The following is a 14,231-nucleotide window of genomic DNA, read 5'->3' as shown; positions in this document are numbered from 1 at the left end:
ACGCTGTGCATTCAATGGTTTAATTAACTATATTTGTGCTTAAAAACGTAGAAAAAATATATATTTACATACAGTTCGTACGGTCTGGAACGGATTAATTGTATTTACATACAATCCTATGGAGGAAATTGCTTCAGTTCACGACCAAATCGGTTTACGACCAGAGTTTTGGAACGAATTATGGTCGTCAACCGAGGTTCCAGTGTACACAAGTGACCTGAGACCAAGCAGCGATCACTGTCCTATTATCAAGTGTGCTGATGACATGATGCTGTCTGGATGCATGTTTGTGGAGAATGTAAGCCATTACTTAAATCAAGTGGACTGTTTAGTGAATCGTTGGGCTGGGAGCGAGCGGTCTTACTCTGAAAGTCAAAAGGACTAAAGACCATTTGTGACTTGAAGAGGCAGAAATCTGTATGGGAGAGGAGGTGGAGAGAGTGGCTGAATATAAACACTTAAGAATATCCCAGATAATGATCTTAATTAATGCACAAAAAAAATACTCTAAATGAATAATCAGCACTTACTACTCCTCTGCAAATTCTAACTGTTTCAAGTGGACAAGGACCTCGTGTTGTCTGTCCTTTTATCTCAATGTGTTCCAGTCGGTCGTCACTTTCAGCTTCACTGCCTCGTTTACTAGTCTGACAAATCAAAGTTTTAAAAATCGGCAGTGGTCTCCCGCAGAATTTCTCATATACTCAGATATGGGGACGGATATTTGAGGAGTAAACCGCAAGACAATGATTACCGTATAAACTCGCGCATAAGTCGGGTCTTGAAACCCAAAAAATCGATCATAAAATCACACCCCGAAATTATAGGCCCGTTCAAAAATGCAACACTTAAATTTTATTTATTTGTTTTTTTACATCTTCTTACCTCTTCCAATCACTCACCAGTTTCTGAGACACATCAAATTTTGTTGCAGCAGCGCAGTTACTAATTTCTTTCGCCACTTCAATGACTTTTAATTTAAAACCAGCTTCATATTTTCTTCTGATTGAATGCTCCATCGTAGATAAGGGATGCTCTTACGATAAAGGGGTATGAGGGTGTGAGATACAAAAAACACAAAACAGTGCAAATGTCGCTTCGGAAAAGTATGGTCATGTAGGCACAATACATAGAAATAAAAAGGCAGTGTGCTCCGTGGTTACACTCTCAGGTGGATGTTAGCATATCGTAATCCCTTGTACCAATAGCGTGAGTTTTCTGCATTCGACTTATATGACCAACATTATAAAATACCGGAAATTGTATGATAAAAGCAAGTCCTGACTTATCTGTGGGAGAACTTAAACATGAGTATATACGGTATATTTTTATATTATTTACATTAAAGAACCATCAACAACAAATCAAATCAAATGAATAATATATTGAATGATTAATATAAAAATAAAGTTGAATAAATCGGACTCTGCAGCTGCATGAATAAAAGGTAAAGTACCACTTCCGGGTAATAGAAATCGCTCAAAAGTTTGATAGAAATGTATGTTTTGTACCTAATACCTGTATGCAAAATTTGGTTGACCGTTGAAGTGTGCATGTATTACGAAAAGTGTCCATTGAATGTTCTGCTGGTCACAGGTACCAGGTGGCATGGCTTCTGTTTGCAGATTGGTAAGTGATAATTATTTAATGAAATACACATTTATATAACGTTTTTCTCACCTACTCAAAGCACTTAACATAGACAGCGGGGGACCACTTTAACCACCACCAATGTGCATCATTCATCTGGGTGATGTGACGGCAGCCATTGTTGTGCAGTGTATGCTCATCACAGCTTAGCTTTTAGGTGGTGAAGGGGAATCAGAAGGATAGTTGGCCAATAAGGGACAGGTGGCGATTAGGGGGCCTAAATAGAAACGATTTAGTCAGGACATTGGGAAACAAACACCCTACTGTTTTTTCAAAAGATACCCAGGAATCTTTTATGACCACATAGAATGAGGACCTTGTTTTTATGTCTCATCCAAAGAACAGAGCCAAATTGTACTGTGCAGTGTAGTGTGCCTCCACTGGGGCGTCCACACACAGTCCACAGGGCAAGTACCCCCTGCTGGCCTTACCAACACCTCCTCCAGCAGAAACTCAAGCTTTCCCGAGATGGTCTGCCATCGATGTCCTGGCCGGGCTGAAACATACTTCACTTTAGGTGGATGACCTCTTCTGAAGTGCAGGTGACTCATGTACTGCAACTATGCCCATCATAGCTGACCGCATTCTCTGTAGACCATTTATTACCTAAGATTTCTGTGTTCAGCCAGCACTGGCACACTGTCAGGACCCCCTGATTAGCATGGGGTGTTTTGCACACCGCAGGTGATCCCCTCTCTATTTGTGCATGTTAAATAAAAACTAACCCTTTCTTTCTTTCTTTGTTTCATATATATCTATATATATAAAAATGGAATGGGTGGGTCGTCGGGTGGGCCTTTTTTTCATTCCGTCGTTTTTTCGACGTTTTGAAAATGTAGAATGATTATTTGATTTTTTTGTTTTTATTTGATCGTGTCTATGTAGCCGCCGTCGTAATAAAGTATCGCTAAAATCGTCATTTATCGTAATTTATTTTTAACGTATAACGTCGCTGTCGTCGAGGTCAGTGATACCACTGCAAAAAATCTGCTTACGGTTGAAAGACACGCCCTACTCACTGGACAGTTAAAAACACCAATCAAACTAACGATGACATCAAGTATTACCCAATCAAAAGTAGGAAAGGAGGCATCTTCATAAAATGCGTGTGGGATGATTTGCATGAGACGCTGCTTTAAAAAAAAAATGATAAAAAAAATACGGGATAAATCCCGTCCAGTATTGATTCAAAACGGGATGCGCAATTTCATTCTCAAACGCGGCACGATTCCGTATTTTAAAGGACGAGTGGCAACCCTACAGTGCCAGGTAACCACCCATACAATCACATTGTGATTCAGACTAGGAATGCAATGAATGTAATTACCCCGATCTACATACAAGGCGAAAGTCTTGCAACATTCAAAGATGATGGTTTGGGATAAGTACACCATACAACATAAAAGAGCTTATGAAGCCTTGAACCGAAAAAAGCAACATCTCAGAGATCGTAAAAAAAAATAGGAGCTAATGTCGTTTTACTCGCTGTAGATTTTAGTCAAACATTACCAGTTATTTCACGAGGGAGACCAGCAGATGAACTCAACGCGTGTTTAAAATCCATGCTTCTCCCACGCTCGGTTATATGTCGCGTGTTCTCGGGTAGGTGCACCAAAAAATGTATACATTTAAGCATGTAATGGGCAAACAAAAAATGAGGTATACCCGAAGGCACAGCAGTAGTACTTAATGTAACTTTACTTCTTAAATGTTAATGTTTTACTGTTTAATAATTTATACGCTTCTTATATGTTGTTCAAATTCTTTTATCAAAATACCACTGACAGCGCAATGCACGATAACATGGAGTGAATACACCATACGCATCCGCCCACGGCTGCCCTGCTGTGCGCAGATAGGACTTGATTGTACAATAAAATAAAATAAAGATAAAAAGAGTAAAACAATCATCACCCATAAAGCGGATAGTAGACGTGACGTACTATATGTGTACCAGATTTCAAGTCAATAGGTGCAACGGTTTGCGAGCTACAGGTCATTTAAAATCCTGGACAGACACACAAATTGCCACGGTAGCAAATTACAGAAGAAGATTTTACTGTTTAATAATTTATATTTATATGAAATGTGCTTCTTATATATTACTTCATATTCTCATATGATAATGATGTTAATGTTTATATTGATTTCTGTGTTATTAAAACTGCATGTATGTGTGTATATGTATATATATATATATATATACAGTGGTGTGAAAAACTATTTGCCCCCTTCCTGATTTCTTATTCTTTTGCATGTTTGTCACACAAAATGTTTCTGATCATCATACACTTTTAACCATTAGTCAAATATAACACAAGTAAACACAAAATGCAGTTTGTAAATGGTGGTTTTTATTATTTAGGGAGAAAAAAAATCCAAACCTACATGGCCCTGTGTGAAAAGGTAATTGCCCCCTGAACCTAATAACTGGTTGGGCCACCCTTAGCAGCAATAACTGCAATCAAGCGTTTGCGATAACTTGCAATGAGTCTGTTACAGCGCTCTGGAGGAATTTTGGCCCACTCATCTTTGCAAAATTGTTGTAATTCAGCTTTATTTGAGGGTTTTCTAGCATGAACCGCCTTTTTAAGGTCATGCCATAGCATCTCAATTGGATTCAGGTCAGGACTTTGACTAGGCCACTCCAAAGTCTTCATTTTGTTTTTCTTCAGCCATTCAGAGGTGGATTTGCTGGTGTGTTTTGGGTCATTGTCCTGTTGCAGCACCCAAGATCGCTTCAGCTTGAGTTGATGAACAGATGGCCGGACATTCTCCTTCAGGATTTTTTGGTAGACAGTAGAATTCATGGTTCCATCTATCACAGCAAGCCTTCCAGGTCCTGAAGGAGCAAAACAACCCCAGACCATCACACTACCACCACCATATTTTACTGTTGGTATGATGTTCTTTTTCTGAAATGCTGTGTTCCTTTTACGCCAGATGTAACGGGACATTTGCCTTCCAAAAAGTTCAACTTTTGACTCATCAGTCCACAAGGTATTTTCCCAAAAGTCTTGGCAATCATTGAGATGTTTCTTAGCAAAATTGAGACGAGCCCTAATGTTCTTTTTGCTTAACAGTGGTTTGCGTCTTGGAAATCTGCCATGCAGGCCGTTTTTGCCCAGTCTCTTTCTTATGGTGGAGTCGTGAACACTGACCTTAATTGAGGCAAGTGAGGCCTGCAGTTCTTTAGACGTTGTCCTGGGTCTTTTGTGACCTCTCGGATGAGTCGTCTCTGCGCTCTTGGGGTAATTTTGGTCGGCCGGCCACTCCTGGGAAGGTTCACCACTGTTCCATGTTTTTGCCATTTGTGGATAATGGCTCTCACTGTGGTTCGCTGGAGTCCCAAAGCTTTAGAAATGGCTTTCTAACCTTTACCAGACTGATAGATCTCAATTACTTCTGTTCTCATTTGTTCCTGAATTTCTTTGGATCTTGGCATGATGTCTAGCTTTTGAGGTGCTTTTGGTCTACTTCTCTGTGTCAGGCAGCTCCTATTTAAGTGATTTCTTGATTGAAACAGGTGTGGCAGTAATCAGGCCTGGGGGTGGCTACGGAAATTGAACTCAGGTGTGATACACCACAGTTAGGTTATTTTTTAACAAGGGGGCAATTACTTTTTCACACAGGGCCATGTAGGTTTGGATTTTTTTTCTCCCTAAATAATAAACACCATCATTTAAAAACTGCATTTTGTGTTTACTTGTGTTATATTTGACTAATGGTTAAATGTGTTTGATGATCAGAAACATTTTGTGTGACAAACATGCAAAAGAATAAGAAATCAGGAAGGGGGCAAATAGTTTTTCACACCACTGTACGAGCTGTATATACCCGGCGTTGCCCGGGGCAGAAGTAACCTAATCGGTCAAACACTTACATATATACCAAAGTAAACCTAATCGGTTAAACAGCTTCATATATACAGAAGCGAACCTAATTGGTCAAACAGTTATGAATGTGCAGAATGATTTTACAAACATTATGCGTGTTAACAATCATTAAAAAGAAAAGATTGAGGAACTCTTCTTCTATATGTGATGAAGCCACTAATCAGACAGATTTTTTTCAGGACCCAGCTGTTTCATAACTAAACTACTGCCACCCCAAAGTAATGCCTAATAGTGGTTTTTGGGGTAGCTGTGGAATAAAAAGGGTGTTTTTTAGTCAGTAAGAATCTGACACTACCCTTCAGTACGGGCTGAAGGGTGCCTATGTAAGGTTTTACATCCTTCCCGTATGGAAAAAAAAAACATACTAAACTTTTTTTTCATCATTACAGATAATCTCAGTCAAATCGAAGTACGCATTCTCAATTTATTTTTATCTAATTTTTACTTTTTCACAAAGCCATCCCATGCCAATTTGTATGAATAAACTTTTGCTAGAGAGTTACCAAAAGTTTATTCATGCACATATTTTAATACGGATAATCTATCTCTAATCAAGGTTCTCATTTTCATTCTAATTTAAAATAATAATAGATACTCATTTTTTTCTTCTGTTTTAGAAAAACCAATCTATGCCACCTACGTCTTCGTCAAGTCAGCTTCATCCAGCTTCATCACATATAGAAGAAGAGTTCCTCAATCTTTTCTTTTTAATGATTGTTAACACGCATAATCTTTGTAAAATTATTCTGCACATGCATAACTGTTTGACCAATTAGGTTCGCTTCTGTATATATGAAGCTGTTTCATCGATTAGGTTTGCTTTTGTATTTATGTAACTGTTTGACCAATTAGGTTTGCTTATGTATATAGATTAGCTGTTTGTCCGATTAGGTTTGCTTCTGTATATATGAAGCTGTTTAACCGATTAGGTTTACTTTGGTATATATGTAAGTGTTTGACCGATTAGGTTACTTCTGCCCCGGGCAACGCCGGGTATATACAGCTCGTATATATATATATGCATACACCAGTAACGGTGCACTGCACGATAACATGCAGTGAATTTCTCCATCCCAGTGGCCCTCTTATTTCGTCGGCATGTTTTCGCGTTAAAACTGATTAAGTCGGTGTTTGTGTTGCAATTCCTTAGTACGTTTTCCTTAATTCTTCACTTAAACTGGCACTTAAGTCTTCAGTCTGCCTCAAGAATGATTTAAGATATGAAGAGGTAGGGGAAGTGACGGCGAAGGTGGTAGGGATGAGAATGACACCCATATTCCTGCAGGCTGCTGCCGAGAGTTGATTCTATAATAAAATAAAAATATAAAGAGGAATAACCGTGGAGGTCAATCGTCAAAAGCAGATAGTAGAGATCACGTAGTATATGTGTACCAAATTTCAGGTCAATAGGTCAAACAGTTTGTGAGCTTCAGGTGATTTAAAATCCTGGACAGTCTCAGTAGTGTACAGTGAACCCTTGTTTATTACGGTTAACCCGTTCCAGACTCTACTGCGATAAATGAATTTTCACGAAGTAGGATTCTTTATTTATAAATCAAATATTTTCACAGTTAAGAGTATAGAAAACCTGTTTACGACCTTCTAAATACGTTTTTTAACATTATTAGAGCCCTCTAGACATGAAATAACACCCTTTAGTCACCATTACATTAGACAAAATAAGAGAAAATAAGACATATTAGACGTTACAAATATCATGTTACTATTATTGTACTGTACATTTAATTACACACACACACAGTTCTTATACACAACCACTAACCTATGAAGGCACGACCTCAGTAGGAGAGTCTTCAGGTGGTGCAGTATCTTCAGCAGGTGCGTCGTTGTCTTCTTCCGCTGAAGGAGTACTAGGAGTAGGCAGTGGGTGTCTGGGTGCGCGGCTGAAGAACATCTTGATAGGCAGTTGCTGGCGTTGTCTTTTCATATGCGTGAGGAGGCTTTTGTAGGATATTGCCATCTTTGATCATATCCAAGAGTTTCACCTTCTCCTGGATGATAAGCATCTTCCTCTGGCACTTAGTTTCATTGTCAGAAGGCTTAGAAAAAGCAGCACGTTTAGGAGCCATCATGGGGCTAAGATAAAAGTTCTCAGAAAGCGCATGCGTATGTATGAGAAAAAATCACGATAAAGTGAAGCCGTGAAAGTCGAAGCGTGATATAGCGAGGGATCACTGTATTTTATATATATTTATATTATATATATATATATATATGTATATCCACGTGTATGTGTGTGGGATAGATGTATGATTAGCTCCCTGTCCATCCATATATTTTCTCAATTTGTTACCCAACACGAAAACCCAACCCCATGCTGGACACCATTCTGGTGCAGGGCACATTTGTTCTCACACCCATGGGACCAAGTAAGTAGTGTGCTGGGGGGAGTCTGACACAGACAGTGACCAGGGTGGGGTTTTGAACAGCAGCTCTAACCACTGCACCAGCGTGCAGCTCCTCTTCATGTTTGTTAAAATGAAATGAACGGCGCATGTCTGAATAAACAGATATTTGTGACACTTTGTTTAATTGGGAGTTGGCTAATCTGTTTGCTATAAAGGCCGTGGAACTGGATATCTGAGGAAAGCGGACCCTGGACCTCTGAGGTTTCCGAGTGCACGAGGTCGAGGCCCCCACTAGCAGAGAGAGTTTTTGTGATTCTTGTCTTCATAAGGACATTACTGTAAAGCAGCACGGCTTTTATTCTTCATCTTTAGTGACAAGCTATCTTGTTTAGCAGCGTGCCCAATAAAAGCCATCTTGTAGAGTCCTTAATTCTCTGCCAGCCCCGGGGGCTCCAGTGACCCCCACATATGCTGTGCCGTCTCCCAGGTTGTTTCTCTCTCCGCTCCATGTTAGGGCCTTTTCCTGGAGCAGCATAAATTTTGAATGGAATAATCTGAAAGATTGTTGTGACTTGGCAGTCTGAATTATTTACCGAGCTGCGCCCTAATGCGCCAGGCAGCCTTTTAAGAAGCGCGGAAACAGTCAGCTTTGTTCAGCAACAGCCTAACGTGTGTGTCACAGCTACTTACCCGTGGCCCGGGTCAAAGTTCATTCTGGCAAGACATCTGATTACGCCGAAGTTTTGTCCATTCAGCCATGAACCCTTTTCACTTTGAGTTCCTGAACTAGCTGTTTAAATGGAGTCACGGGAACTTTTTACATTAATCCTTTCTGTAATATTAATGTTAAAAATAAAAGTTTCATGGCCTCGTTCAGTTTTGTTTTCATCGAGCCAACCAGTCAGTTTGTTTCTCTTTTTCTCCCTGCAGCCACAACACCGACCAGGCAGTGGAATACTTGGAGTCTGTGTTGACCCCGGCAGGCGACGGCACAAAGTCGCTCCTTCCCCTTTCTAGCATATCGTTTGTGTTCAGGCGGGTCCTCGAAGAGAAGCTGGACTCCACTTTGGACAAGTGTAAGTGTGCACGTCCCAGCAGTGCTCTGGATGTTGGCCACTGCTGAGAGGCAGAACGTTGGGTAAAATGAAATATGAAACGAAACGCCTGGACTTGATCTGAAATACGAACGATTACCTGGACTTGGTCTTAACTTGACAGACCTTCAGAACTTGACTTGATGTTATTTTGGAGACGTTAGGTGGGTAGGACTGAGGGGCTTTGTTGGGCTGCATGGCCTGCTCTTGTCTAAATCTTTTATGTTCTCGTGGTGTTGCTGGCAGCCGCAATGTCTGCACTGTTGTTTAATTCACTTGGACCAACCTGACCAGGTCAAGACTGTCGTCTTATAAGAGTGGCAGAAAAATGAATGGAGCAGCGACGGGCCCTTTTAAGTGGTAGAGGACAAAGACGTCAAGCTGAATGGCGCTGATGAGGATTGGCGTTTAAATTGCGAACACGTGATGAGAGCCAACAGAGCAGGCTTGGGTGACGTGCATGGCAAAGTGATAGAGAACAGACATGTTAGTGATGCCTGCTTAATTAAGCGAGCTACTGCACTGTGAGAAAGTATTTGCCCCCTTTCTGATATACTTCATTTTTATTTTTGTCACAATGAATGACTTCAGATCTTCAGACAAAATGTAACTTTAGATAAACCAGAACAGATAAATAATATTTCTAAATTGCTAATTCATCTATTTAAGTAATAAAGTTACCCAGCACCAATGCTGCCCATGAGGAAACGGTTTTTGGCCCCTTAGTTACTCACGGAAATAGTTGACCAGGGTTAGACTACGCTGACTGATACCGGCCAGCCCAGTTCAATGTAAACCGCACCATATGTTGACAATTGCCATGACACTGAAGTAAGTCATCGCCACAAGGTTTCTAAGCTTCAATCAAAGGAAATTCCTGAAGAGACAAGGGGGGCAAAAAAGTTAGAGAAACGTACCAAGCGGGAGAGGCCTACAAAGCCACTTCTAAAACTCTGGGACTCCACCGCACGATGGTGAGAGGCGTTATCTCCAAATGGAGAACATCTTACTAGGAAAGGCTGGCCTGTGCAGATGACCCCAAAGGCACATCGATGACTCATTCACGATGTCACAAAAGACCCCAGACAAACGTCCAAAGAACTGCAGGCCGCTGCAGCCTTGGGTAAGGTCCGTGTTCCTCAGTGTGAAAGGGGCCGAGCGAAAATAGGATTGATGGGAGAGTAGTGAGAGGATGAGCTCTGCTTGCCGAGAGTAACGTCATTGAAAATAGAAAAGACCTGAATGACCCCCACCTGTGGACAGACGAGATGAAAGCCAAGCTCTTTGGACAACACCGATCTCCCAGCGTCTAATAAATTAAGCTGCTGTAGTAGAGCGTTCAACATTTACTCACAGTAAAACAATGTGGCGTTGCTTTGCTGCCTCGGGACCTGGAAGACGTGGCCTGATTCATGGAGCCATGGATTCTGTGCTTTACCAGAATATTCTTAAGTCGACTGAACTTGAAGTGTAATCTGGCTATGCAGCAGGCCACTGGCCCAAAACACACAAGCAAGGCTAAAGCTGACTTGCGTGACCCCACAGAAACAAACGTTTGGAGTCGCTGAGTCAAAGACCTGACTTGAACCCAACAGAGATGCGGTGGCAGGACCTGAAATGAGACGTTCATGCTTGCAAACCACAAACATGTCCAAATTGAAGCAGTTCTAAAAAAGGGAGAGTGGGCTCAACTGCATTGTGAATGATGGATACCAAGTTACAGACGTGTACAGTTGGGATTATTGCTGCTAAAGGTGCTGCAACCAAATATCGAAACTATGAGGCCCGTTACCTTTTCCACAGGGATGACGGGTGCCATTCTCTTTTGCTCTCTGAGTAAAGAACGCCATGATTAAATCACTGTATTGCAGTTCACTCGGGCTCTCCTTCTCTATTGCACTGTGACTAGAGATCTGAGGCCATTCATCATGTACAATATGAGTAAGGGGGCAAATACTTTGTCACAGCACTGTGGTCTTTATTGAACTTGGCAGCATTCTGTTGTCAAGCAGGGGTTACAGAGCAGTGAGGGGGGAATACAAAGTTCCAAGTGACGGACGTTTAATCAGCGGAGACCCGGCGGTGTTAGACGTGTAATTGAGAGAGCGGAGTTAGCAGCAGGTGTTCATGTTACGCGCTTAAGAGTGGCTGAAGTTCAGAGCTGGATGCTGGTGGTGTTTAGTTACCATCCTTGTTGAATCACCGTTACATTAGCAGGGTACCTGGTTGGCACTTAAATGGAAGTTTAGTTAAATGAACAATTAGCAGGGATCAGATGTTAGCTGGTGTCTTGATGAACAGCGGACAGGCACGAGGCCTACAGCGGCTGGACTAGAGTTGGCAAGGCATTGAGACTGAAGTGTTTGTGCCGCTGGCACGAGTCCGGCGGTGGTCTCCTCCATTCAGTGAGTAGTGGAAGGGCAGCCCCACTTGTGTCACGCTTCTATTAATGCAAGCGTCTTCTCGTCATCGTTTCCTCCTTGTCTTCACAGTGAGCGCAATGGCCGAGCGGCTGGCACAGCACTTCTCCTTCTACAGACCGGTGACTGACCTCTTCCTGCAGCTTCTGGATGTCGGCAGGGTGGATGACGCACGCCTTCTGCTTCAGGTACGCTGCACCCCGACAGTGGCACCTGGGCACGCCGCCTCTCGTGTGTCTTGTTCGCTTCCCTTTCCCCATTTAGTAATCGGCCATCTCTGTAGCCAGTTATCGATTTATAATCTTGAATTATGGCTTTTATTCTTCTCTTCTGGCACTGCTCTCAATAGAGAATGTTGTTGCTGGCCTCTGGGTGTGAAGCCTTAATGTTGGCACTGCATTTTGTTTGACCAAAGTGGTACAAGCCCGGTGTGCTTGCAGAAGATAAGACCTTGTGAAGTTGGGCTGACCTCAGTGGGCCGATGAGGAGGAGGGTATCAGTCCCTCAGCCCCCTCTCTTCCAGTGACTCCTTTCTTGCGTACCATGCTGTACCCAATCTCCACTCTTATGCCCCCTTTGTGTAGGATGACATGTCCTGCTTAGCTTAACGCTATAAAGAGTGACAGACAGTGTGACATTTTCAGGGCGCCCAGATTGCTGTCATTGACTTTGTTTTGTCGTTGCAGAGGTGTGCTGGCATTGCAGAACAGCGAGACATCCTGGTGTCTTACATCACAAAGGTAGCGAGGAACACCGGGAAGGTAAGTGGAGGGCATGTAAACAGTGGGCACTCACTCCAGATGTTGTTCTTACAACTCTTACCACTTCAGCTGTAGAACGATGTGTGGTACTACTGTATAGTTCTGGAAAGACCCAGGGTGCTCTTCTAGGTAAATCTTTAAATAGGCCGACCGCTATGTGGGCATTGCCAAGGCTGATGGCACTTTTTTTTTCTGTGTGCGATTGCAGGCTGAGAACATTACCGCTCTCCTTGATGTTCTACCCGACTTCACGGACAAAGAAGTAGCCTATGCCTACCTCATGAAGTGTTACTGTAAGTTGTGCTTCTGTGGCTGAGCCCTAAACACCACCACCCTTGACTTATGGTGGGCTCCTTCTCTAACTCTTTGTCCTTGTCACATTAGGCCATGATGCGCACAACTTCACATTGCAAAACAATTTTCTTTTCCAGCTTTGAACAACAACTGCAGTTCAGCGAAGGAGCTCTATGAGAAGATGTTAAAGGAGAACGTGAAGACAGACGAGCTGTGCCTGAAGAGACTGGCGGTCCTGCTGCGTAACGCAGGGGAGCCGGTGCCCTTCACAGAGCCACCGGTAAGTACGAGGGAAGACGCGGCCACTTGGCTCAGAGTCCACAATTGACTGTCTGTTAGTGAGTCGGAGTCTGACCTCTGAAAAGCAAAGGTGAACTGGGGGCCATTCAAGCTGCTGGTGTCAGAAAGTGGAACCACTGGCTAGAAAGCCTGCGGTGTCGTCGTTGGGACCAGTGACCCTCCATAGCAGATTGTGTGTGGCACATTTAAACACACTGGGGCCCAGTACAGACCCACAAGTATCAGCAATGCGTCACTAGTGGGCTCCAGTTGCAGGACCCCGTCTCAAGTGTCTGGAGTAGTGAAGCCTGGTGGTCACCTGTCACGTGATTACTGAATTTGCCCTGTCGCCTTTCTTAGTGGTGATGGCCCCACTTGGGCTGACCGATGTCCCGTCATCTCCTCTCACATGCGTCTCTCTTTACTTGCAGGAAAGCTTCAAGTATTATGCGGACAAACTGAGGCAGGAGCACCAAGAGCACACCTCCTCCTCCTCCTCCTCCTCTGAAGAGGACTAACCCCATTCACCCTCTGGTTTTTTTTGTTTTTTTTTTTTTTATAAGAACGAAAAGGTTGAATTTGGAAAATTGTGCATCTTTTTGTTTTGCTGGAAAGTCACTGTACAGAAATATTTATCCTGTCGAATAAATCTGCGTTGTTCAGACCACCTTGGTGGGAAACCCAAATCAGAGTTTTGCTTGGGAGTTCAGGCCTCCATTTAAGGGGCTGCTGCTGTTTTCATTGGCAGCACAGGCTTAGGCGCATGTGTGAAGGGCGAGCCAGGCATGCCCTGTGATGCCAGGCCTGAGCCCGTGTGCAGTGCTGCCCTCTCCTGCCTGCATTTCGCTGTTGCCTATTGATGTGTTTATGCATTTTAAGCACCTTAATTACGCCTCCTACTGTGTGCCTGCCTAAAGCTCTGCACACACATTATCCTTTCATTAATGCTGTTTGCCAACATGGCATCCTGTCTGAAAATTGCAGCTCAGCAACTAACGGAGCCAAGTTGGGAGGAGGGGATGCCCAAGCAGATTAACGGCAGCCTGCAATGGGTGGATGCCAGGCAGCGCTGTATTTCCAAAAGGTGCATCCGGGCATTCCCAACACCGGTATCTGTGGCACGTGGGCTGCAGCATGATGAGGTTGGCACCTGATGGTTAAACCTGCAAGACGAGAGACCTGACAGGACCAGGCTCTTTAGAGCTTTACTGGATGCTGAAATTCATCACGTGAAACTCGGGAGGTAAGATTGTTGAATGATAATAATAGTAATAATAATTAAACCTGCAGGATGCCAAGTGAGAAGAAAAGGTAAACCTCTCTGGAGTAAAGCAGCAGACCGGTGAAAGCTGAGGGCCTCACATTGCCAAAGGTAAAAGATGCAACGTACCACGTCAAAGGTGAACCTGAATTGTAACATGACGGGTGGTGAGGAGTCGGACTTTGGGGCCCGTCAGATCTTGTCTTG

General features: G+C 43.0%; 1 protein-coding gene across 1 annotated transcript in view; it reads left to right on the top strand.

Moving 5' to 3' along the window:
- The window catches only part of lrpprc (leucine-rich pentatricopeptide repeat containing), a 110,638-nt gene extending 97,189 nt beyond the window's left edge, over positions 1 to 13,449 (top strand). Inside the window, exons 33-38 of the mRNA XM_028820834.2 lie at positions 8,846 to 8,991; positions 11,502 to 11,617; positions 12,116 to 12,190; positions 12,399 to 12,483; positions 12,622 to 12,764; positions 13,195 to 13,449. Coding sequence (XP_028676667.2) covers positions 8,846 to 8,991; positions 11,502 to 11,617; positions 12,116 to 12,190; positions 12,399 to 12,483; positions 12,622 to 12,764; positions 13,195 to 13,281 — 652 coding nt within the window. The 3' untranslated portion in view covers positions 13,282 to 13,449. The remainder of the gene's footprint in view (positions 1 to 8,845; positions 8,992 to 11,501; positions 11,618 to 12,115; positions 12,191 to 12,398; positions 12,484 to 12,621; positions 12,765 to 13,194) is intronic.
- The last annotated feature ends 782 nt before the right edge of the window (positions 13,450 to 14,231 follow it).

This window comes from Erpetoichthys calabaricus, chromosome 15 (assembly GCF_900747795.2).
Source record: "Erpetoichthys calabaricus chromosome 15, fErpCal1.3, whole genome shotgun sequence".
Lineage (NCBI taxonomy): Eukaryota > Metazoa > Chordata > Cladistia > Polypteriformes > Polypteridae > Erpetoichthys > Erpetoichthys calabaricus.
This window is presented reverse-complemented; position numbering and strand designations above follow the sequence as displayed.